The following is a 23,538-nucleotide window of genomic DNA, read 5'->3' as shown; positions in this document are numbered from 1 at the left end:
CTGCCACCCTCTCTCTGTCCCCCGTCCCCCCTGTCTGCCCCCTCTCTCTGTCTCCCCTCTCTCTTTCCCCCCTCTCTCTGCCCCCTCTCTGTCACCGTCTTTCTGTTCCCTCTCCCTCTGTCCCCCTCTATCTGTGCACCCCTCTTTCTGCCCCCTCTCTCTGTCCCCATCTCTCTGTCTCCCCTCTCTGCCCCCCCTCTCAGTCTCCCCCTCTGTCCCCCTCTCTCCCCCAATCTGTACCCCTCTCTCTGTACCCACTCTCTGCCCCACTCATTCTGTCCCCCTCTCTCTGCCCCCATCTCTTTCTGCCCGCCTCTCTGTGTCCCGCTCTCTGTCCCCCCTCTCTCTGTCCCCCTCTCTCTCTGTCCCCCCTCTCTCTGTTCCATTCTCTCTGTCCCCCTCTCTCTCTGTCAACCTCGCTCTCTGCCCCCCTCATTCTGTCTCCATCTCTCTCTGTCCCCCTCTCTCTGTCATCCTCTTTCTGCCCCTCTCTCTCTGTTGCCCTCTCTCTGACCCCCCGCTCCCACCCGCCTCTGCCTGTACCCCCTCACTGTCCCCCACTCTCTCTGCCCCCCTCTCTGTCACCCTCTCTCTGCCCCCCCTCTGTTCCCCTTCTCTCTGACCCCCTCTATCTCCCCCACTCTCTGTTCACTGTCTCTCTGTCCCCTCTCTCTCTGTCAGCCTCTCTCTGTCCCCCTATCTTTGTCCCCCTATCTCTGTCCCCTCTCTCTGTCGCCCTCTCTCTGACCCCATCTCTCTGTCCCCCTCTCTCTGTCCCCCTCTACCTCCCCCACTCTCTGCCCCCCCTCTCTCTGTTGCCCTCTCTCTGCCCCCTCTCTTTCTGTCCCCCTCTCTCTCTGTCACCCTCTCTCTGACGCCCTTCTGTCTCACTCTCTCTGCCCCCCTCCCTCTGTCCCCCTCCCTCTGTCCCCCTCCCTCTGTCTCCCTCTCCCTCTGTCCACTCTCCCTCTGTCCCCTCTCTCTGTCCCGCTCTATCTCTGTTCCCCCCCTCGCTTTCCCCTCTCTCTACCCACCCCTGTCTCTGTCGCTCCTCTCGCTCTACCCTCTCTCTGTCCCCCCTCTCTGTCTGCCCCCCTCTATCTCCCCCATTCTCTGTGCCCTCTCTCTCTGTCCCCTCTCTCTCTGTCCCCCTCTCTTTAACACCCTCTATCACCCCCCTTCTCTCTCTGTCCCGCCCCTCTCTCTGTCACCCCCTCTCTGTCCCCCCTCTCTCAGTTCCCCCTCTCTCTGTCCCCCCTCTCTGTCTCTCTCTCTCTGTCTCTCTCTGCCCCCCATTCTCTCTGTTCCCTCTCTCTCTTTTACCCCCTCTGTCCCCTATCTCTGTCCCCCCTCTCTCTGTCCGCCCCTCTCTGCCCCCCTCTCTGTCCCCCTCTCTCTGTCCCCCTCTCTCTGTCCCCCCTCTCTTTGTCCGCCGTCTCTGTCACCGTCTCTCTGTCCCCCCCACTCTCTGTTCCCACCCCCTGTTCCCCCACTCTCTGTCCTCCCTCTCTGTCACCGTCTCTCTGTCCCCCTCTCTCTGTCCCCCTCTCTCTGTTCCCCCTCTCTTTGTCCCCCGTCTCTGTCACCGTCTCTCTGTCCCCCCTCCCTCTGTCTCCTCTCTCTGTCCCCCTTTCTGTCCTGCCTCTCTCTGCCCACCCCTCTCTCTGTCCAACCTCCCTCTGTCCCCCCTCACTCTGCCCCTTCTCTGTCACCGTCTCTCTATCCCCCTCCCTCTGTCCCCCTCTCTCTGAACCCCCTCTCTCTGCCCCCTGCCTGTCCGCCGTCTCTCTGCCCACTCCCTCTGTCCCCCTTTCTCTGTCCCCTTTCTGTCCTGCCTCTCTCTGCCCAACCCTCTCTCTGTCCCCCTCCCTCTGTCCCCCCTCTCTCTGCCCCCTCTCTGTCACTATCTCTCTGTCCCCCTCCCTCTGTCGCCCTCTCTCTGTCCCCCCTCTCTCTGCCCCCTCTCTGTCACTGTCTCTCTGCCCCCTCTCTGTCACCGTCTCTCTGTCCCCCTCCCACTGTCCCCCCCTCTCTCTACCCCCTCTCTGTCACCGTCTCTCTGTCCCCCTCCCTCTGACCCCGCCCTCTCTGTCCCCCTCTCCCTCTGTCCCCTCTCCCTCTGTCCCCCTCTCTCTGTCCCCCTCCCTCTGTCCCTCCTCTCGCTGTGCCCTCTCTCTGCCCACCCCTCTCTCTGTCGCCCCTCTCGCTCTACCCCTCTCTCTGTCCCCCTCTCCGACCCCCTCTCTCTCCCCTCTCTCTGTCCTCCTCTGTCTCTGTCTCCCTTCTCTCTGCCCACCCTCTCTCTGTCCCCTCTCTCTCTGCCCCTCGCTCTGTCCCCCTCTCTCTGTCCCCCTCTCTCTCTGTCCCCCTGTCTCTCTGCCCCCCTGTCTCTCTCTCCCCCTCTCTCGCTGTCCCCCTCTCTCTCTGTCGTCCTCTCTCTGCCCCCCTCTCTCCGCCCCCTCTCTCTCTGTCACCCTCTCACTGTCACCCTCTCTCTGCCCCCTCTCTCTGTCGCCCTCTCTCTGCCCCCCTCTCTCTGTCCCGCTCTATCTCTGCCCCCCTCTCTCTCTGTAGCCCCTCTCTCTCTCTGTCCTCCCTCTCCCTGTCCCCCTCTCTCTGTCCCCTCTCTCTGTCCCCTCTCTCTGCCCCCTCTATCTCCCCCATTCTCTGTGCCCTCTCTCTCTGTCCCCTCTCTCTCTGTCCCCCTCTTTTTGACACCCTCTATCTCCCCCTCTCTCTGTCCCGCCCCTCTGTCTGTCACCCCCTCTCTGTCCCCCTCTCTCAGTTCCCCTCTCTCTGTCCCCCTCTCTGTCTCTCTCTCTCTCTGTCTCTCTCTGTCACCTATTCTCTCTGTTCCCTCTCTCTTTGTTACCCCCTCTGCCCCCTCTCTCTGACCCCTCTCTCTGTCCCCCCTCTCTCTTTCCCCACTATCTCTGCCCCCTCCCTTGTCCCCCTCTCTGTCCCCCTTTCTGTCCCCCTCTCTCTGTCCCCATCTCTCTGTCCGCCTCCCTCTGTCCCCATCTCTCTGTCCCTCCTCTCTCTGCCCCCTCTGTCCCCACTTTGTCTGCCACCCTCTCTCTGTCCCCCGTCCCCCCTGTCTGCCCCCTCTCTCTGTCTCCCCTCTCTCTTTCCCCCCTCTCTCTGCCCCCTCTCTGTCACCGTCTTTCTGTTCCCTCTCCCTCTGTCCCCCTCTATCTGTGCACCCCTCTTTCTGCCCCCTCTCTCTGTCCCCATCTCTCTGTCTCCCCTCTCTGCCCCCCCTCTCAGTCTCCCCCCTCTGTCCCCCTCTCTCCCCCAATCTGTACCCCTCTCTCTGTACCCACTCTCTGCCCCACTCATTCTGTCCCCCTCTCTCTGCCCCCATCTCTTTCTGCCCGCCTCTCTGTGTCCCGCTCTCTGTCCCCCCTCTCTCTGTCCCCCTCTCTCTCTGTCCCCCCTCTCTCTGTTCCATTCTCTCTGTCCCCCTCTCTCTCTGTCAACCTCGCTCTCTGCCCCCCTCATTCTGTCTCCATCTCTCTCTGTCCCCCTCTCTCTGTCATCCTCTTTCTGCCCCTCTCTCTCTGTTGCCCTCTCTCTGACCCCCCCGCTCCCACCCGCCTCTGCCTGTACCCCCTCACTGTCCCCCACTCTCTCTGCCCCCCTCTCTGTTACCCTCTCTCTGCCCCCCCTCTGTTCCCCTTCTCTCTGACCCCCTCTATCTCCCCCACTCTCTGTTCACTGTCTCTCTGTCCCCTCTCTCTCTGTCAGCCTCTCTCTGTCCCCCTATCTTTGTCCCCCTATCTCTGTCCCCTCTCTCTGTCGCCCTCTCTCTGACCCCATCTCTCTGTCCCCCTCTCTCTGTCCCCCTCTACCTCCCCCACTCTCTGCCCCCCCTCTCTCTGTTGCCCTCTCTCTGCCCCCTCTCTTTCTGTCCCCATCTCTCTCTGTCACCCTCTCTCTGACCCCCTTCTCTCTCACTCTCTCTGCCCCCCCTCCCTCTGTCCCCCTCCCTCTGTCCCCCTCCCTCTGTCTCCCTCTCCCTCTGTCCACTCTCCCTCTGTCCCCTCTCTCTGTCCCGCTCTATCTCTGTTCCCCCCCCTCGCTTTCCCCTCTCTCTACCCACCCCTGTCTCTGTCGCTCCTCTCGCTCTACCCTCTCTCTGTCCCCCCTCTCTGTCTGCCCCCCTCTATCTCCCCCATTCTCTGTGCCCTCTCTCTCTGTCCCCTCTCTCTCTGTCACCCTCTCTTTAACACCCTCTATCACCCCCCTTCTCTCTCTGTCCCGCCCCTCTCTCTGTCACCCCCTCTCTGTCCCCCCTCTCTCAGTTCCCCCTCTCTCTGTCCCCCCTCTCTGTCTCTCTCTCTCTGTCTCTCTCTGCCCCCCATTCTCTCTGTTCCCTCTCTCTCTTTTACCCCCTCTGCCCCCTATCTCTGTCCCCCCTCTCTCTGTCCACCCCTCTCTGCCCCCCTCTCTGTCCCCCTCTCTCTGTCCCCCTCTCTCTGTCCCCCCTCTCTTTGTCCGCCGTCTCTGTCACCGTCTCTCTGTCCCCCCCCCTCTCTCTACCCACCCCTGTCTCTGTCGCTCCTCTCGCTCTACCCTCTCTCTGTCCCCCCTCTCTGTCTGCCCCCCTCTATCTCCCCCATTCTCTGTGCCCTCTCTCTCTGTCCCCTCTCTCTCTGTCACCCTCTCTTTAACACCCTCTATCACCCCCCTTCTCTCTCTGTCCCGCCCCTCTCTCTGTCACCCCCTCTCTGTCCCCCCTCTCTCAGTTCCCCCTCTCTCTGTCCCCCCTCTCTGTCTCTCTCTCTCTGTCTCTCTCTGCCCCCCATTCTCTCTGTTCCCTCTCTCTCTTTTACCCCCTCTGCCCCCTATCTCTGTCCCCCCTCTCTCTGTCCACCCCTCTCTGCCCCCCTCTCTGTCCCCCTCTCTCTGTCCCCCTCTCTCTGTCCCCCCTCTCTTTGTCCGCCGTCTCTGTCACCGTCTCTCTGTCCCCCCCACTCTCTGTTCCCATCCCCTGTTCCCCCACTCTCTGTCCTCCCTCTCTGTCACCGTCTCTCTGTCCCCCTCTCTCTGTCCCCCTCTCTCTGTTCCCCCTCTCTTTATCCCCCGTCTCTGTCACCGTCTCTCTGTCCCCCCTCCCTCTGTCTCCTCTCTCTGTCCCCCTTTCTGTCCTGCCTCTCTCTGCCCACCCCTCTCTCTGTCCAACCTCCCTCTGTCCCCCCTCACTCTGCCCCCTCTCTGTCACCGTCTCTCTATCCCCCTCCCTCTGTCCCCCTCTCTCTGAACCCCCTCTCTCTGCCCCCTGCCTGTCGCCGTCTCTCTGCCCACTCCCTCTGTCCCCCTTTCTCTGTCCCCTTTCTGTCCTGCCTCTCTCTGCCCAACCCTCTCTCTGTCCCCCTCCCTCTGTCCCCCCTCTCTCTGCCCCCTCTCTGTCACTATCTCTCTGTCCCCCTCCCTCTGTCGCCCTCTCTCTGTCCCCCCTCTCTCTGCCCCCTCTCTGTCACTGTCTCTCTGCCCACTCTCTGTCACCGTCTCTCTGTCCCCCTCCCACTGTCCCCCCTCTCTCTACCCCCTCTCTGTCACCGTCTCTCTGTCCCCCTCCCTCTGACCCCGCCCTCTCTGTCCCCCTCTCCCTCTGTCCCCTCTCCCTCTGTCCCCCTCTCTCTGTCCCCCTCCCTCTGTCCCTCCTCTCGCTGTGCCCTCTCTCTGCCCACCCCTCTCTCTGTCGCCCCTCTCGCTCTACCCCTCTCTCTGTCCCCCCTCTCCGACCCCCTCTCTCTCCCCTCTCTCTGTCCCCCTCTGTCTCTGTCTCCCTTCTCTCTGCCCACCCTCTCTCTGTCCCCTCTCTCTCTGTCCCTCGCTCTGTCCCCCTCTCTCTGTCCCCCTCTCTCTCTGTCCCCCTGTCTCTCTGCCCCCCTGTCTCTCTCTCCCCCTCTCTCGCTGTCCCCCTCTCTCTCTGTCGTCCTCTCTCTGCCCCCCTCTCTCCGCCCTCCTCTCTCTCTGTCACCCTCTCACTGTCACCCTCTCTCTGCCCCCTCTCTCTGTCGCCCTCTCTCTGCCCCCCTCTCTCTGTCCCGCTCTATCTCTGCCCCCCTCTCTCTCTGTAGCCCCTCTCTCTCTCTGTCCTCCCTCTCCCTGTCCCCCTCTCTCTGTCCCCTCTCTCTGTCCCCTCTCTCTGCCCCCTCTATCTCCCCCATTCTCTGTGCCCTCTCTCTCTGTCCCCTCTCTCTCTGTCCCCCTCTTTTTGACACCCTCTATCTCCCCCTCTCTCTGTCCCGCCCCTCTGTCTGTCACCCCCTCTCTGTCCCCCTCTCTCAGTTCCCCTCTCTCTGTCCCCCTCTCTGTCTCTCTCTCTCTGTCTCTCTCTGTCACCCATTCTCTCTGTTCCCTCTCTCTTTGTTACCCCCTCTGCCCCCTCTCTCTGACCCCTCTCTCTGTCCCCCCTCTCTCTTTCCCCACTATCTCTGCCCCCCTCCCTTTGTCCCCCTCTCTGTCCCCCTTTCTGTCCCCCTCTCTCTGTCCCCATCTCTCTGTCCGCCTCCCTCTGTCCCCATCTCTCTGTCCCTCCTCTCTCTGCCCCCTCTGTCCCCACTTTGTCTGCCACCCTCTCTCTGTCCCCCGTCCCCCCTGTCTGCCCCCTCTCTCTGTCTCCCCTCTCTCTTTCCCCCCTCTCTCTGCCCCCTCTCTGTCACCGTCTTTCTGTTCCCTCTCCCTCTGTCCCCCTCTATCTGTGCACCCCTCTTTCTGCCCCCTCTCTCTGTCCCCATCTCTCTGTCTCCCCTCTCTGCCCCCCCTCTCAGTCTCCCCCCTCTGTCCCCCTCTCTCCCCCAATCTGTACCCCTCTCTCTGTACCCACTCTCTGCCCCACTCATTCTGTCCCCCTCTCTCTGCCCCCATCTCTTTCTGCCCGCCTCTCTGTGTCCCGCTCTCTGTCCCCCCTCTCTCTGTCCCCCTCTCGCTCTGTCCCCCCTCTCTCTGTTCCATTCTCTCTGTCCCCCTCTCTCTCTGTCAACCTCGCTCTCTGCCCCCCTCATTCTGTCTCCATCTCTCTCTGTCCCCCTCTCTCTGTCATCCTCTTTCTGCCCCTCTCTCTCTGTTGCCCTCTCTCTGACCCCCCTCGCTCCCACCCGCCTCTGCCTGTACCCCCTCACTGTCTCCCACTCTCTCTGCCCCCCTCTCTGTCACCCTCTCTCTGCCCCCCCTCTGTTCCCCTTCTCTCTGACCCCCTCTATCTCCCCCACTCTCTGTTCACTGTCTCTCTCTCCCCTCTCTCTCTGTCAGCCTCTCTCTGTCCCCCTATCTTTGTCCCCCTATCTCTGTCCCCTCTCTCTGTCGCCCTCTCTCTGACCCCATCTCTCTGTCCCCCTCTCTCTGTCCCCCTCTACCTCCCCCACTCTCTGCCCCCCCTCTCTCTGTTGCCCTCTCTCTGCCCCCTCTCTTTCTGTCCCCCTCTCTCTCTGTCACCCTCTCTCTGACCCCCTTCTCTGTCACCCTCTCTGCCCCCCCCTGTTCCCCCTCTCTCTGACCCCCTCTTCTCCCCCACTCTCTGTTCACTGTCTCTCTGTCCCCTCTCTCTCTGTCAGCCTCTCTCTGTCCCCCTATCTCTGTCCCCCTATCTCTGTCCCCTCTCTCTGTCGCCCTCTCTCTGACCCCATCTCTCTGTCCCCCTCTCTCTGTCCCCCTCTACCTCCCCCACTCTCTGCCCCCCTCTCTCTGTTGCCCTCTCTCTGCCCCCTCTCTTTCTGTCCCCCTCTCTCTCTGTCGCCCTCTCTCTGCCTCCTCTCTCTCTGTGTCCCTCTCTCTCTCTGTCCCCCTCTCTCGGACCCCCGCTATTTCCCCCCTTCTCTGTCGTCCTCTTTCTGCCCCCCTCTCTCTGTGTCCCTCTCTCTCCCCCTCTCTCTGTCCCCTCTCTCTCTGCCCCCCTCTCTCTGTACCCCCTCTCTTACCCCCTCTCTCTGTCCCCCTTTCTCTGTCCCACTCTCTCTGTCGCCCTCTCCCTGCCCCCTCTCTGTCACCATCTCTCTGTCCCCCTCCCTCTGTTCTCCTCTCTCTGTCCCCTCTGTCTGCCCCTCTCTCTCCCCCGCTCTCTGTCCCCTCCCTCTGTACCCTTCTCTCTATTCACCCTCCTTCTGTCCCCTCTCTCTGTCCCCCCTCTCTGTCGCCCACTCTCTGCCCCGTCTCTGACACCGTCTCTCTGTCCCCGCTCTCTCTGCCCCCCCCACTCTCTGTCCCCCATCTCTCTGTCCCCCTCTCTCTGTCGCCCTCTCTCTGCCCCCTCTCTCTCTATCCCCCTCTATCTCCCCACTCTTTGTCCCCTCTCTCTCTGTCCACACTCTCTCTGTCCCCCCTCTGTCTGTCCCCCCTCTCTCTGTTCCCCTCTCTCTGTCCCTCTCTATCTCCCCCTCTCTCTGTCCCCCTCTCTCTGACCCCCTCTACCTCCCACCCACCTCTCTCTTTCCACCCTCTCTCTGTCCCCCTCTCTCTGACCCCCCTATCTCCCCCCCTCTCTCTCTGCCCCCCTCACTCTATCGCCCTCTCTCTGCCCCCATTTCCCTCCCACCCGCCTCTCTCTTTCCCCCTCTCTCTGTCCCCCTCTCTCTGTCCGCCTCTCTCTGTCCCACTCTCTCTCTGCCCCCTCACTCTGTCCCCCCTCTCTGTCCCCCTCTCTCTGCCCCATCTCTCTCTGCCCCTCTCTCTCTCTGTCCCCCTCTCTCTCTGTCCCCCTCTCTCTCTGTCCCCTCTCTCACTGTCCCCCTCTCTGTCCCCCTCTCTCTGACCCACTCTACCTCCCCCTCTTTCTGTCCCCCTCCCTCTGACCCCCTCTATCTCCCCCACTCTCTGTCACCCTCTCTCTGTCCCTCTCTCTCTCCTCTCTGCCCCACCCCCTCTCTCTGCCCCTCTCTCTCTGTCCCCCTCTCTCTCTGTCCCCTCTCTCTCTGTCCCCCTCTATGTCCCCCAGTCTCTGTGCTCCCTCTCTGTTCCCCTCTCTCTGACCCACTCTACCTCCCCCTCTTTCTGTCCCCCTCCCTCTGACCCCCTCTATCTCCGCCACTCTCTGTGCCCCTCTCTCTGTCCCTCTCTCTCCCTCTCTCTGTCCCCCCTCTCTCTGCCCCTCTCTCTCTGTCCCCCTCTCTCTCTGTCCCCCTCTCTCTCTGTCCCCTCTCTCTCTGTCCCCCTCTCTCTCTGTCCCCCTCTATGTCCCCCACTCTCTGTGCCGCTCTCTCTGTCCCTCTTCCTCTGACCCCCTCCAGCTCCCCCTCTTTCTGTCCCCCTCTCTCTGACCCCTCTATCTCCCCCACTCTGTGCGCCCCTCTCTCTGTCGCTCTCTCTCTCTGATCCCCTCTACCTTCCCCTCTTTCTGTCCCCCTCTGTCTGATCCCCTCTATCTCCCCCACTATCTGTCCCCCTCTCTCTTTCCCCCTCTCTCTGTCCCCCTCTCTCTTTGCCCCCTCTCTCTTTCCCCCTTCTCTGTCGCCCTCTCTCTGATCCTCTCTCTCTGCCCCCCTCTCTAACCCCCTCTCTCTCTGTACCCTCTCTCTCTGTGTCCCCACTCTCTCCATTCCCCTACTCTCTGTGCCCCTCTCTCTGACCCCCTCTATCTCCCACCCACCTCTCTCTCTCGCCTCGCTCTCTGCCCTCTCTCTCTATCCCCACTCTCTATCCCCCTCTCTCTGTCGCCCACTACCTCCCCCTCTCTCTATCCCCCTCTCTCTGTCCCCCACTATCTCCCCCTCTCTCTGTCCCGTTCTCTCTGTCCCCCCTCTCTCTGTCCTGCTCTCTCTGTTCCCCGTCTCTCTGTCCCCGTCTCTCTCTCTCTCACCTGCCTTCTCTGACACGCTCTCTCTCACACCCACCTCTCTCTCTCTGTCACCCCTCTCTGTCCCCCTCTCTCTCTGACACCCTCTCTCTCCCACCCACCTCTCTCTCTCCCCGCTCTTTGCCCCCTCTCTCTGTCGCCCTCTCTCTCACACCCGCCTCTTTCTCTCCACGCTCTCTGCCCCCTCTCTCTGTCGCCCTCTCTCTCCAACTCGCCTCTCTCTATCCCGCCTCTCTTTTCCCCTCTCTCTCTGTCCCTCTCTCTCTGTCTATCTCTCTCTCTGTCCCGCTCTCTCTGTTCCCCTCTCTCTGTCCCGCCCTCTCTGTTCCCCTCTCTCTGTTCCCCTCTCTCTGTTCCACTCTCTTTGTCGCCCTCTCTCTGACCCCTCTCTCTCTGTCCCCCTCTCTCTGTGTCCCCCTATCTCTCTGACCCCCTCCCTCTGTCCTTCTCTCGCTGTCCCCCTCTCTCTGTCGCCCTCTCTATGTCGCCATCTATCTGAACCCCTCTCTCTCCCACCCGCCTCTCTCTATTCCCCTCTTTGTCCCCCTCTCTCTCTGTCCCCCTCTCTCTGACCCCCGCTATCACCCCCACTCTCTGTCCCACTCTCTCTGTCGCCATCGCTCTGACCTCCTCTCTCTCACACCCGCCTCTCTATCTCCCCGCTCTCTGCCCCCTCTCTCTGTCACCCTCGTTCTCCAACCCGGATCTCTCAATCCCGCCTCTGTCCCCCTCTCTCTCTGTCCCCCTCTCTATCTGTCCCTCTCTCTCTCTGTCCACCTCTCTCTCTGTCCCGCTCTCTCTGTTCCCCTCTCTCTGTCCCGCTCTCTCTGTCCCGCTCTCTCTGTTCCCCTCTCTCTGTTCCCCTCTCTCTGTTCCGCTCTCTCTCTGACCCCTCTCTCTCTCTGTCCCCCTCTCTCTGTCCCCCTCTCTCTCTGTCCCCCTCTCTCTCTGTCCCCCTCTCTCTCTGACCCCCTCTCTCTTTCCTTCTCTCTCTGTCCCCCTCTCTCTGTCCCCCTCTCTCTCTGTCCCCGTCTCTCTCTGTCCCCCTCTCTCTCTGACCCCCTCTCTCTTTCCTTCTCTCTCTGACCCCTCTCTCTCTGTCCCCCTCTCTCTGTCCCCCTCTCTCTCTGTCCCCCTCTCTCTCTGTCCCGCTCTCTCTGTTCCCCCCCTCTCTGACCCGCTCTCTCTCCCACACACCTCTCTCTGACCCACTCTCTCTCCCACGCGACTCTCTCTCTGTCCCCCTCTGTCTGTCTTCCTCTCTCTGTCCCCCTCTCTCTGCCCCCTCTCTCTCTGTCCCCCTCTCTCTGTCCCCCTCTCTCTGCCCACTCTCTCTCTCTGTTCCCTCTCTCTCTGACCCCCTCTCTCTCTGTCCACCTCTGTCTGTCCCCCTCTCTCTGCCCCCTCTCTCTCTGTCCCCCTCTCTCTGTCCCCCTCTCTCTGCCCCCCTCTCTCTGCCCCCTCTCTCTCTGTCCCCCTCTCTCTGTCCCCCTCTCTCTGTCCCCCTCTCTCTGCCCCCTCTCTCTCTGGCCCCCTCTCTCTCTGTCCCCCTCTCTCTGTCCCCCTCTCTCTGTCCCCCACTCTCCCAACTGCCTCTCTCTATCCTCCCTCTTTGTTCCCCCTTTCTCTCTGTCCCCCCCTCTCTCTGTCCCCCCCTCTCTCTGACCCCCCTCTCTCTGACCCCCTCTTTGTCTGTCCCCCCTCTCTATGTCCCACTCTCTTTGTTCCCCCTCTCTCTGTCCCCCTCTCTCTGTCCCCCTCTCTCTCCCACCCGCCTCTCTCTCTGTCGCCCTCTCTCTGCCCCCTCGCTCTCTGCCGCCATCTCTCTCTCTGCCCCATCTCTCTCTGCCCCTCTCGCCGTGTCCCCCTCTCTCTCTGTCCCTCTCTCTCTGTCCCCTCTCTCTCTGACCCCCTCTATCTCCACTGTCTGTGCCGCTGTCTCTGTCCCCCTCCCTCTGACCCCCCTCCAGCTCCCCCTCTTTCTGTCCCCATCTCTCTGACTCCCTCTATTTCCCCCACTCTCTGTGCCCCTCTCTCTGTATATCTCTCTCTGATCCCCTCTACCTCCCCCTCTTTCTGTCCCCCTCTGTCTGATCCCCTCTATCACCCCCACTCTCTGTCCCCCTCTGTCTGATCCCCTCTATCACCCCCTCTCTCTGTCCCCTCTCTCTTTGCCCCTTCTCTCTAACCCCCCTCTCTGTCGCCCTCGCTCTGATCCTCTCTCTCTGCCCCCCCCTCTAATCCCCTCTCGCTCTGTACCCCTCTCTCTCTGTGTCCCCACTCTCTCCATCCCCCTACTCTCTGCGCCCCTCTCTCTGACCCCCTCGATCTCCCACCCGCCTCTCTCTCTCCCCGCTCTCTGCCCCCTCTCTCTGTCCCCCTTCTCTGTCGCCCGCTCTCTGATCCTCTCTCTCTGCCCCCCACTCTCTAACCCCCTCTCTCTCTGTACCCCTCTCTCTCTCTGTCCCCACTCTCTCCATCCCCCTACTCTCTGTGTCCCTCTCTCTGAACCCCTCTATCTACCACCCGCCTCTCTCTCTCTCCCCGCTCTGTGCCCCCTCTCTCTGTCCCCATTCTCTATCCCCTCTCTCTGTCCCCACTAACTCCCCCTCTATCTGCCCCCTCTCTCTGTCCCCCTCTCTCTCGTACCCGCCTCTCTTAATCCCCCCCCTTTGTCCCCCTCTCTGTCTGTCCCCCTCTCTCTCTCTGTCCTGCTCTCTCTGTTCCCCGTCTCTCTGTCCCCCTCTCTCTCTCACCTGCCTCTCTCTGACACGGTCTCTCTCACACCCACCTCTCTCTCTGTCCCCCCTCTCTGTCCCCCTCTCTCTGACATCCTCTCTCTCCCACCCGCCTCTCTCTCTCCCCACTCGTTGCCCCCTCTCTCTGTCGCCCTTTCTCTCACACCCGCCTCTCTCTCTCCCCGCTCTCTGCCCCCTCTCTCTGTCGCCCTCTCTCTCCAACCCGCCTCTCTCTATCCCGCCTCTCTGTCCCCCCTCTCTCTGTCCCCACTCTCTCTGTCCACCACTCTCTCTGTCCCGCTCTCTCTGTTCCCCTCTTTCTGTTCCACTCTCTTTATTGCCCTTTCTCTGACCCCTCTCTCTCTGTCCCTCTCTCTCTGTCCCCCTCTCTCTGTCCCCCTCTCTTTCCCACCCGCCTCTCTCTGACCCCTCTCTCTCTTTCCCCCACTCTCTCCATCCACCCACTCTCTGTCCCCCTCTCTCTGTCCCCCTCTCTTTCCCACCCGCCTCTCTCTGACCCCTCTCTCTCTTTCCCCCACTCTCTCCATCCACCCACTCTCTGTGCCCCTCTCTCTGACCCCCTCGCTCTCTCCCCCACTTTGTACCCCTCTCTCTGTCCTCCTCTATCTCCCCCTCTCTCTGTCCTCCTCTCTCTGACCCCCTCTATCTCCCCCACTCTCTGTGTCCCTTTCTCTGTCACCCTCTCTCTGCCCCATCTCCCTCCCACCCACCTCTCTCTTTCCCCCTCTCTCTGTCCTCCTCTCTCTCTGCCCCCTCACTCTGTCCCCCTCTCTCTGATCCCCTCGCTCTCTCCCCCACTCTGTACCCCTCTCTCTGTCCTCCTCTATCTCCCCCTCTCTCTGTCCTCCTCTCTCTGACCCCCTCTATCTCCCCCACTCTCTGTGTCCCTTTCTCTGTCATCCTCTCTCTGCCCCATCTCCCTCCCACCCACCTCTCTCTTTCCCCCTCTCTCTGTCCTCCTCTCTCTTTGTCCCCCTTTCTCTCTACCCCCTCTCTCTGCCCCCCTCTCTCTCTTCCCCCTCACTCTGTCCCCCTCTCTCTGCCCCCATCTCTCTGCCCTCCTCTCCCTGCCCCCATCTCTCTCTGCCCGTCTCTCTCTCTCTCTGTCCTCCTCTCTCTTTGTCCCCCTTTCTCTCTGCCCCCTCTTGCTGTCCCCCTCTCTCTGTCGCCCTCTCTCTCTGTTCCCCTCTCTTTTTCGCCCTCTCTCTGACCCTCTCCCTCTGTCCCTCTCTCTCTGTCGCCCTCCCTCTTTCCCTCTCTCTCTGTCCTCCTCTCTCTGTCCCCTTTCTCTCTGTCCCCCTTTCTCTCTGTCCCCCTCTCTCTCTGTCCCCCTCTCTCACTGTACCCCTCTGTCTGACCCCCGCTATCTCCCCACTCTCTGTCCCACTCTCTCTGTCGCCATCTCTCTGACCCCCTCTCTCTCCCACCCGTCTCTATCTCCCGCCTCTGTGTGTCGCCCTCCCTCTGTCCTCCTCTCTCTGCCCCATCTCTCTCCCACCTGCCTCTCTCTGTTCCCCCTCTCTTTGTCCCCCTCTCTCTCCCACCCGCCTCTCTCTGACCCCCTCTGTCTCTTTCCCCCACTCTCTTTACATCCCCCCATTTTCTGTGACCCTCTCTCTGACCCCCTCGCGCTCTCCCCCACTCTGTACCCCTCTGTCTGTCCTCCTCTATCTCCCTCTCTCTCTGTACCCCTCTCTCTGACCCCCTCCATCTCCCCCACTCTCTGTGCCCCTCTCTCTGTCACCCTCTCTCTGCCCCGTCTCCCTCCCACCCGCCTCTCTCTTTCCCCTCTCTCTCTGTCCCTCTCTCTCTGTCCCCCTCTCTCTCTGCCCCTCACTCTGTCCTCCTCTCTCTGCCCTATCTCTCTCTGCCCCTCTCTTTCTGTCCCGCTCACTCTCTGTCCCCCCCTCTCTGTCCCCTCTCTCTCTGTCTCACTCTATCTCCCCCATTCTCTGTGCCCCTCTCTCTGACCCAATCTACCTCCCCTCTTTCTGTCCCCCTCTCTCTGACCCCCTGTATCTCCCCCTCTCTCTGTCCCCCTCTCACTGACCCCCTCTCTCTCTGGCCCCCTCTCTCACTGTACCCCTCTCTCTGACCCCCGCTATCTCCCCACTCTCTGTCCCACTCTCTCTGTCCCCCTCTCTCTGTCCCCCTCTCTCTCCTACCCGCCTCTCTTAATCCCCCCCCTTTGTCCCCCTCTCTGTCTGTCCCCCTCTCTCTCTCTGTCCTGCTCTCTCTGTTCCCCGTCTCTCTGTCCCCCTCTCTCTCTCACCTGCCTCTCTCTGACACGGTCTCTCTCACACCCACCTCTCTCTCTGTCCCCCCTCTCTGTCCCCCTCTCTCTGACATCCTCTCTCTCCCACCCGCCTCTCTCTCTCCCCACTCTTTGCCCCCTCTCTGTCGCCCTTTCTCTCACACCCGCCTCTCTCTCTCCCCGCTCTCTGCCCCCTCTCTCTGTCGCCCTCTCTCTCCAACCCGCCTCTCTCTATCCCGCCTCTCTGTCCCCCCCTCTCTCTGTCCCCACTCTCTCTGTCCACCACTCTCTCTGTCCCGCTCTCTCTGTTCCCCTCTTTCTGTTCCACTCTCTTTATTGCCCTTTCTCTGACCCCTCTCTCTCTGTTCCTCTCTCTCTGTCCCCCTCTCTCTGTCCCCCTCTCTTTCCCACCCGCCTCTCTCTGACCCCTCTCTCTCTTTCCCCCACTCTCTCCATCCACCCACTCTCTGTCCCCCTCTCTCTGTCCCCCTCTCTTTCCCACCCGCCTCTCTCTGACCCCTCTCTCTCTTTCTCCCACTCTCTCCATCCACCCACTCTCTGTGCCCCTCTCTCTGACCCCCTCGCTCTCTCCCCCACTCTGTACCCCTCTCTCTGTCCTCCTCTATCTCCCCCTCTCTCTGTCCTCCTCTCTCTGACCCCCTCTATCTCCCCCACTCTCTGTGTCCCTTTCTCTGTCACCCTCTCTCTGCCCCATCTCCCTCCCACCCACCTCTCTCTTTCCCCCTCTCTCTGTCCTCCTCTCTCTTTGTCCCCCTTTCTCTCTACCCCCTCTCTCTGCCCCCCTCTCTCTCTTCCCCCTCACTCTGTCCCCCTCTCTCTGCCCCCATCTCTCTGCCCTCCTCTCCCTGCCCCCATCTCTCTCTGCCCGTCTCTCTCTCTCTCTGTCCTCCTCTCTCTTTGTCCCCCTTTCTCTCTGCCCCCTCTCGCTGTCCCCCTCTCTCTGTCGCCCTCTCTCTCTGTTCCCCTCTCTTTTTCGCCCTCTCTCTGACCCTCTCCCTCTGTCCCTCTCTCTCTGTCGCCCTCCCTCTTTCCCTCTCTCTCTGTCCTCCTCTCTCTGTCCCCTTTCTCTCTGTCCCCCTTTCTCTCTGTCCCCCTCTCTCTCTGTCCCCCTCTCTCACTGTACCCCTCTGTCTGACCCCCGCTATCTCCCCACTCTCTGTCCCACTCTCTCTGTCGCCATCTCTCTGACCCCCTCTCTCTCCCACCCGTCTCTATCTCCCGCCTCTGTGTGTCGCCCTCCCTCTGTCCTCCTCTCTCTGCCCCATCTCTCTCCCACCTGCCTCTCTCTGTTCCCCCTCTCTTTGTCCCCCTCTCTCTCCCACCCGCCTCTCTCTGACCCCCTCTGTCTCTTTCCCCCACTCTCTTTACATCCCCCCATTCTCTGTGACCCTCTCTCTGACCCCCTCGCACTCTCCCCCACTCTGTACCCCTCTGTCTGTCCTCCTCTATCTCCCTCTCTCTCTGTCCCCCTCTCTCTGACCCCCTCCATCTCCCCCACTCTCTGTGCCCCTCTCTCTGTCACCCTCTCTCTGCCCCGTCTCCCTCCCACCCGCCTCTCTCTTTCCCCTCTCTCTCTGTCCCTCTCTCTCTGTCCCTCTCTCTCTGTCCCCCTCTCTCTCTGCCCCTCACTCTGTCCTCCTCTCTCTGCCCCATCTCTCTCTGCCCCTCTCTTTCTGTCCCGCTCACTCTCTGCCCCCCCCCTCTCTGTCCCCTCTCTCTCTGTCTCACTCTATCTCCCCCATTCTCTGTGCCCCTCTCTCTGACCCAATCTACCTCCCCTCTTTCTGTCCCCCTCTCTCTGACCCCTTGTATCTCCCCCTCTCTCTGTCCCCCTCTCACTGACCCCCTCTCTCTCTGGCCCCCTCTCTCACTGTACCCCTCTCTCTGACCCCCGCTATCTCCCCACTCTCTGTCCCACTCTCTCTGTCGCCATCTCTCTGACCCCCTCTCTCTCCCACCCGCCTCTCTCGCTCCCCCGCTCTAGGACCCCCTCTGTCTGTCGCCCTTTCTCTGTCCCCCTCTCTCTGCCCACTCTCTCTCCCACCCGCCTCTCTCTATCACCCCTCTTTGTCCCTCTCTCTCTCAGTCCCTCTCTCTCTCAATCCCCCCTCTCTCTGTCCCGCTCTCTCTGTTCCCCCTCTCTCTGTCCCCCTCTCTCTCCCACCCGCCTCACTCGGTCCCCCTCTCTCTGTCCCCCTTTCTCTCTGCCCCCTCTCCCTGTCCCCCTCTGTCTGTCCCCCTCTCTCTGGCCCTTCTCTCTCTACCCCGCTTTCTGCCCCCCTCTCTGTCGCCCTCTCGCTGCCCCCTCGCTCTCTGCCCCCTTCTCTGTTGCCCTCTCTCTGCACCCTCTCTCTCTGCCCCTCTCCCTGTCCACCTTTCTCTCTCTGTCCCCTCTCTCTCTGTCCCCCACTCTCTCCACCCGCCCACTTTCTGTACCCCTCTCTCTGACCACCTCTATCTCCCCCACTCTCTGTGCTCCTCACTCTGTCGCCCTCTCTCTGCTCCCATCTCCCTCCCACCACCTCTCTCTCTTTCCCCCTCTCTCTCTGCCCCCCTCTCTCTGTCCCCCCTCTCTCTGCTCCGCTCACTCTGCCCCGCTCACTCTGCCCCTCTCTCTCTGTCCCCTCTCTCTGTCCCCCTCTATCTCCCCCACTCCCTGTGCCCCTCTCTCTGCCCCCTCTGTCTAACCCACTCTGCCTCCCCTCTTTCTGTCCCCCTCTCTCTGACCCCCTCTATCTCCCCCACTCTCTGTGCCCCTGTCTCTGTCCCCCTCCCTCTGACTCCCTCTATCTCCCCCTCTCTCTTTCCCCCTCTCTCTGACTGCCTATCTCTCTGTCCCTCTCTCTCTGTCCCCCTCTCTCTGTCCTCCCCTCTCTGCCGCCCTCCCTTTGTCCCCCTCTCTCTCTGTCCCAATCTCTCTGACCCCCTCTATCTCCCCCACTCTCTGTTCCCCTCTCTCTGTCGCCCTCTCTCTGACCCCCTCTATCTCCCACCCGTCTCTCTCTCTCCCCGCTCTCTGCTCCACGCTCTCTGTCCCCCTCTCTTTGTCCCCTTCTTTCTGTTCCCCTCTCTTTGTCGCCCTTTCTCTGACCCCGTCTCTCTCTGTCCCTCGCTCGCTGCCCCTCTCTCTGTCCCCCTCTCTCTGTCCCCCTCTCTCTATACCCCTCTCTCTGTCGCCCTCTCTCTCTGTCCCCTCTCTCTCTGTTCCCTCTCTCTGACCCCCGCTATCTACCCCACTCTCTGTCCCACTCTCTCTGTCGCCATCTCTCTGACCCCCTCTCTCATCCACCCGCCTCTCTCTCTCTCCCGCTCTCTGAACCGCTCGGTCTGTCGCCCTCTCTCTGTCCCCCTCTCTCTGCCCCTCTCTCCCACCCGCCTGTCTCTATCCCCCCTCTTTTTCCCCCTCTCGCTCAGTCCCCCTCTCTCTCTGTCCCCTTCAATCTGTTCCCCCCTCTCTGTCCCCCTCTCTCTCCCACCCGCCTCTCTCTGACCCCTCTCTCTCCCAATCGCCTCTCTCTCTGTCCCCCTCTCTCTGTCCCATTTCTGTCTGCCCCCCTCTCTGTCCCCCTCTCTCTGTCCCCCTCTCTCTGTCCCCTCTCTTTGTCTCCCCCTCTATCTCCCCCCCTCTCTGTCCCCCTCTCTCTGTCCCCTCTCTCTGTCCCCTTCTCTGTGTCCCCCTCTCTCTGTCCCCTCTCTCTGTATCCCCCTCTATCTCCCCCACTCTCTGTGCCCCTCTCTCTGTCAACCTCTCTCTGCCCCATCTCCCTCCCACCCGGCTCCCTTTTTCCGCCCTCGCTCTGTCCCCGTCTCTCTCTGTCCCACTCTCTCTGTCCCTCTCTCTCTCTGCCCCCCTCACTCTGTCACCCTCTCTCTGTCCCATCTCTCTCTGCCCCTCTCTCCCTGTCCCGCTCTCTCTCTGCCCCCTCTCTCTCTGTCCCCCTCTATCTTCCCCACTCTCTGTGCACCTCTCTCTGTCCCCCTCCCTCTGACCCTCCCTCTCTCTGTCCCTCTCTCTCTGTCCCCCTCTCTCTGTCGCCCTCTCTCTGCCCCCTCTCTCTCAGTGTCCCTCTCTTTCTGTCCCCATCTCTCTGACCCCCTCTATCTCCCCCACTCTCTATTTCCCTCTCTCTGTTACCCTCTCTCTGACCCCTCTCTCTGTCACCCTCTCTCTGTCCCCCCCTCTGTCCCCTTCTCTCTCCCACCCACCTCTCTATCTGTCCCCCTCTCTCTGTCCCCCTCTCTCTGTCCCCGCTCTCTGCCCCCTCTCTGTCTCCCCCTCTATCTCCCCCACTCTCTGTGCCGCTCTCTCTGTCCCCCTCCCTCTGACTCCCTCCAGCTCCCCCTCTTTCTGTTCCCCATCTTTCTCTGACCCCCTCTACCTCCCCCACTCTCTGTACCCCATCTCTCTGTCGCCCTCTCTCTTGATCCCCTCTACCTCCCCCTCTTTCTGTCCCCCTCTCTCTCTGTCCCCATCTCTCTTTGTCCCGCTCTCTCTGTTTCCCCCCTCTCTGTCGCCCTCTCTCTTGATCCCCTCTACCTCCCCCTCTTTCTGTCCCCCTCTCTCTCTGTCCCCCTCTCTCTCCCACCCGCCTCTCGCTGACCCACTCTCCCACCCGCCTCTCTCCCTGTACCTCCCTCTCTCTCTGCCCCCTCTCTCTCTGCCCCCTCTCTTTCTGTCCCCTCTCTCTCCCCCGCTCTCTGCCACCCTTGTCCCCCTCTCTCTCTGTCCCCTCTCTCTCTCTGTCCCCCACTCTCTCCATCCCACCACTCTCTGTGCCCCTCTCTCTGACCAACTCTCTCTCCCCCACTCTGTCCCCCTCCCTCTGTCCCCCTCTCTCTGCCCCCTCTCCCTCCCACCCACCTCTCTCTTCCCCCCTCTCTGTCCCGCTCTCTCTGCCCCCTCTCTCTGTCCCCCTCTCTCTGCCCAAATATCTCTCTGCCCTCTCTCTCTGCCCCTCTCTGTGTCCCTCTCTCTCTGTGCCTCTCTCTCTGTCTCCCTCTCTCTCTGTCCCTCTCTCTCTGTCCCCCTCTATCTCCCCCACTCTCTGTCCCGCCCTCTCTCTGTTCCCCTTTCTCTCTCTCCCCCTCTCTCTGTCGCCCTCTTTCTGCCCCCTCTCTCTGTCGCCCTCTCTCTGACCCACTCTCGCTCCCACCCGCCTCTGTCTGTACCCCCTCACTGTCACCCCCTCTCTATGTCCCCCCTCTGTTCCCCCTCTCTTTGAACCCCTCTATCTACCCCACTCTCTGTCACCCCTCTCTCTGTTCCCGTCTCTCTATCCCCCCCTCTCTCTTTCCCCCTCACTCTCTGTCCCCCTCTCTCTCTGTCCCCCTCTCTCTGTCCCCTTTCTCTGTCCCCCTCTCTCTGACCCCTCTCTCTGTCCCCTGTCTCTCTGTCCCTCTCTCTCTGTCCCCTCTCTCTCTGTCACCTCTTTCTCTGTCCCCCTCTCTCTCTCTGTCCCCCTCTCTCTCTGTCCCCCTCTCTTTGTCCCCCCTCTCTGTCCCCCTCTCTCTGCCCGCTCTCTCCCTGTCCCCCTCTCTCTCTGTCCCCCTCTCTCTACCCCCCCTCTGTCCCGCTCTCTCTGCCCCCTCTCTCTCTGTCCCCCTCTCTCTGTCCCCCTCTCTCTCTGTCCCCCTCTCTCTCTGTCCCCTTCTCTCTGTCCCTCTCTCTCGGCCCCACTCTCTGTCCCCTCTCTCTCTCTGTCCCCTCTCTCTCTGTCCCCCTCTCTCTCTGTCCCCCTCTCTCTCTGACCCCCTCTCTCTGATCCCCTCTATCTCCCCTTCTCTTTGTCCCCCTCTCAGTGTCGCCCTCACTCTGACCCACTCTATTTCCCCCCTCTCAGTCCCCCCTCTCTGTCCCCCTTCTCTTTGCCCCCTCTCTCTGTCCCCTCTCTCATTATGTCCTCCCCTATTTCTCTCTCTCCCTCCCTCAACTTATCTTTCCCTTCCCTCTCTCTCTCCCTCTGTCTCTCCCTGCTCCTTCGCTCTCTCTCCATCTTCTCTCACTCCCGAACCCCCAACCTTGGTCTCTCTCTCTCCCCACCTCCCTCCGTTTCTCTCTGAATGAATCTCTCTCCCTCCTGTCCTGCCCTTCCTCTGTCTCAGACACACTCTGTCTCCCTGGTCCTTCCCTCTCACTCTGACCCAGAGATTGGGGGGTTGGTGGTGAGGCTGCGTGTGGGTGACATGATAAAGAGATGTCGGAAGTGGGAGGTGGGGAAAACGGGGTAGAGACGACATTGCAGGAGGGAGAGAGAGACGGCAGGAGAGAGAGAGAGTGAGGGTGAGGGGGAGAGAGAAGAGTGGAGGCAGGTGGATAAACTCATGTTGGGGTGTGAGAGAGAGAGGGGGGAGAGTGAGAGAGGGGGGAGAGTGAGGCAGAAAGAATAGTGGAGGCAGGTGGAGAAACCGGGGTTGGGGGGGTGTCTGAGAGGGGACGAGAGAGAGTGAAAGGGAGAGGTGGTGAGAAAGAGACAGTGGGCAGAAAGAGAAAGAGAGGGAGAGAATTGAGGAGGGAGAGTGGGGGAGAGGAAATGGGGAGGCCAGGTTGGAGTGGGGGGGGTGTCAGAGGGAGTTAAACCCAGCTCCTGAGCTCAGGGCGCGGTGCCCTCCCCTTCCCTGAGCACCAGGATTGGGGCTGAGTCTGTGTCTCTCCAGCTCAGCTTCTGCAACACAAAGACACACAACAACATCGGTCGCTCTGCTGCTCGGCACGCTTTAATCAATATTTTTATAGTTTACAAATTGGAAATGATGGATACAGTCAGTGGGATGGTGCCTTTTCTCAATGGCCCCTGAGTTGTGAGAAACATTGAAATGCTTTCCTGCAACCCCTCTGTGGGATAAGGATGGACAACCCAGCGCTACCCTCAGTCTGTTACCATAGCGACAGGCTGCTCCATCGCTGAAACACTGAACTGAAATGAGAAAATCCCGGATGGATTGATTAATGAAGGAATTTGATGGATGGATGGATCTGGGTGAAGGGATATTTCAGCACATTCTTCAGCTGCTGCCTGAACTTAGTCTGGGTCACGGCATAAATCGCGGTGTTTGTGCAGCAACTGAGGAGCTGCAGCATGAAGCCCAATTCCCGCACAAAGAGATGGAGATACACAGACCGATACCCAAAATCCCACATCCGTAACCATATAGAATACAGCATTAACATTGACCATAACAGGATGAAATTGGCCGAGATCAGAAACAGAAAAATGATGGATTTTTTTCGGTTTCTCATTTCAGTGTCAGACTGAGCGTCCCCATTGGTGTGAGTGCGGAGTCTCCTGCGGGCTCTGCTGGTCACTACAATGTGTCTGACGGTGAGAACATTGAGCAGCAGAATCAGGAGAAATGGGACACACGGGGTTAGAATGTGGTGGAGGAACTCGACTGTGACCCAGACAATGGAGTAATAAACAGCGTCTGTTACATCACAAAACCAGGTGGCGTTCCCCAGCCAATATCGAGCCGTGAACATAAAATACCAGGAAATGTTCTTTAAACAGCTCAGCACAGTCACTGCTCCCAGAACCACAGCCGCCGTCTTCTCACTGCAATATTTACTTTTCAGCTTCTGGCAACAAATGGCCACAAACCGATCAAAGGTGAAAGTGACGGTGAACCAGACAGAGCAGTCAGTGGCTGCATAAAGCAGGACAGCGTGGATATTACACACGGGGACGGAGTCCTTCAGGAAATAAAACTGTTCCCGATAAACAATGGGAATGTGTCTCAGGATCAGGTCGAGGATAATGACCAGGAGATCCGCCGCTGCCATGGCCCCCAGGTAACGTCTGACACATGGAGATAATCCACAATCTTTATAAAGCAGGACGTAGATGGTCACTACGTTAACTGTGAGGAAGGAAAACAAACCCATTATCCATCAGCCTGGAGGCAAAGGGACCCGTTTGATCGGGGACCCAGTGAGATTTTCAAATGTGTCCCTGTATTCAGGGACTTATTAAAATAAATGGAGCTGGAATAACAAATGGGAAGATCTGAATTACTAACAAAAATGTGATATAAACCACAAGAAACCCTCCCTCCCCAAACACACAGTGACACATCCATAAGGACAGATGGTTTCTAGAACATTCCCACACACTCGATCACTCGAGAGCAGACACAGCTCACTCCTTCCCAGTTCCTAATACGGAGGGTGGGAACGTTGCTGTCTTGAAGGATTCTCTCCCAGTTTCCTGAAGACAAACGGAATTTGGGAATGTCTGTATTTTGGTCTAAATTGTGGTCGATCCTGTGTCGTGGAGAAATGTAAACGCAGGGAAAACGTATTCCCCCCTTTAACTGCCTGAGGGGCCTTCGGAACAGTGTCTCCTTCTCCCTGGAACGTGATCTCTTCCCTCGGGATCTTATCGTTTGTTCAATTCACTGACGTCCGGCTGTTCACAAACAATGTCAGGGACAGAACGTTCCGGGGAATGTCAGTTATAGAATGTCAGGGACAGAACGTTCCGGGGAATGTCAGTTATAGAATGCCGGGGACAGAACGTTCCGGGGAATGTCAGTTATAGAATGCCGGGGACAGAACTTTCCGGGGAGTGTCAGTTATAGAATGTCAGGGACAGAACGTTCCGGTGAATGTCAGTTATAGAATGTCAGGGACAGAACGTTCCGGGGAATGACAGTTATAGAATGTCAGGGACAGAACGTTCCGGGGAATGTCAGTTATAGAATGTTGGGGACAG

At 60.3% G+C, this 23,538-nt stretch overlaps 1 protein-coding gene across 1 annotated transcript in view; it reads left to right on the top strand.

Moving 5' to 3' along the window:
* LOC148135134 (uncharacterized) overlaps positions 1–22,212 on the top strand; it is a 790,442-nt gene extending 768,230 nt beyond the window's left edge. Inside the window, exon 5 of the mRNA XM_087985300.1 lies at positions 22,073–22,212. Within this exon, the coding sequence (XP_087841426.1) occupies positions 22,073–22,083 (11 nt within the window). The 3' untranslated portion in view covers positions 22,084–22,212. The remainder of the gene's footprint in view (positions 1–22,072) is intronic.
* The last annotated feature ends 1,326 nt before the right edge of the window (positions 22,213–23,538 follow it).

Source organism: Chiloscyllium plagiosum, unplaced genomic scaffold, assembly GCF_037043375.1.
Source record: "Chiloscyllium plagiosum isolate Xiang-an unplaced genomic scaffold, Cpla_swu_hap1 HiC_scaffold_51, whole genome shotgun sequence".
In the NCBI taxonomy this organism is placed as follows: Eukaryota; Metazoa; Chordata; class Chondrichthyes; order Orectolobiformes; family Hemiscylliidae; genus Chiloscyllium; species Chiloscyllium plagiosum.
Note: the sequence above shows the minus strand (reverse complement) of the source record. Positions and strands in the feature narration are given on the sequence as shown.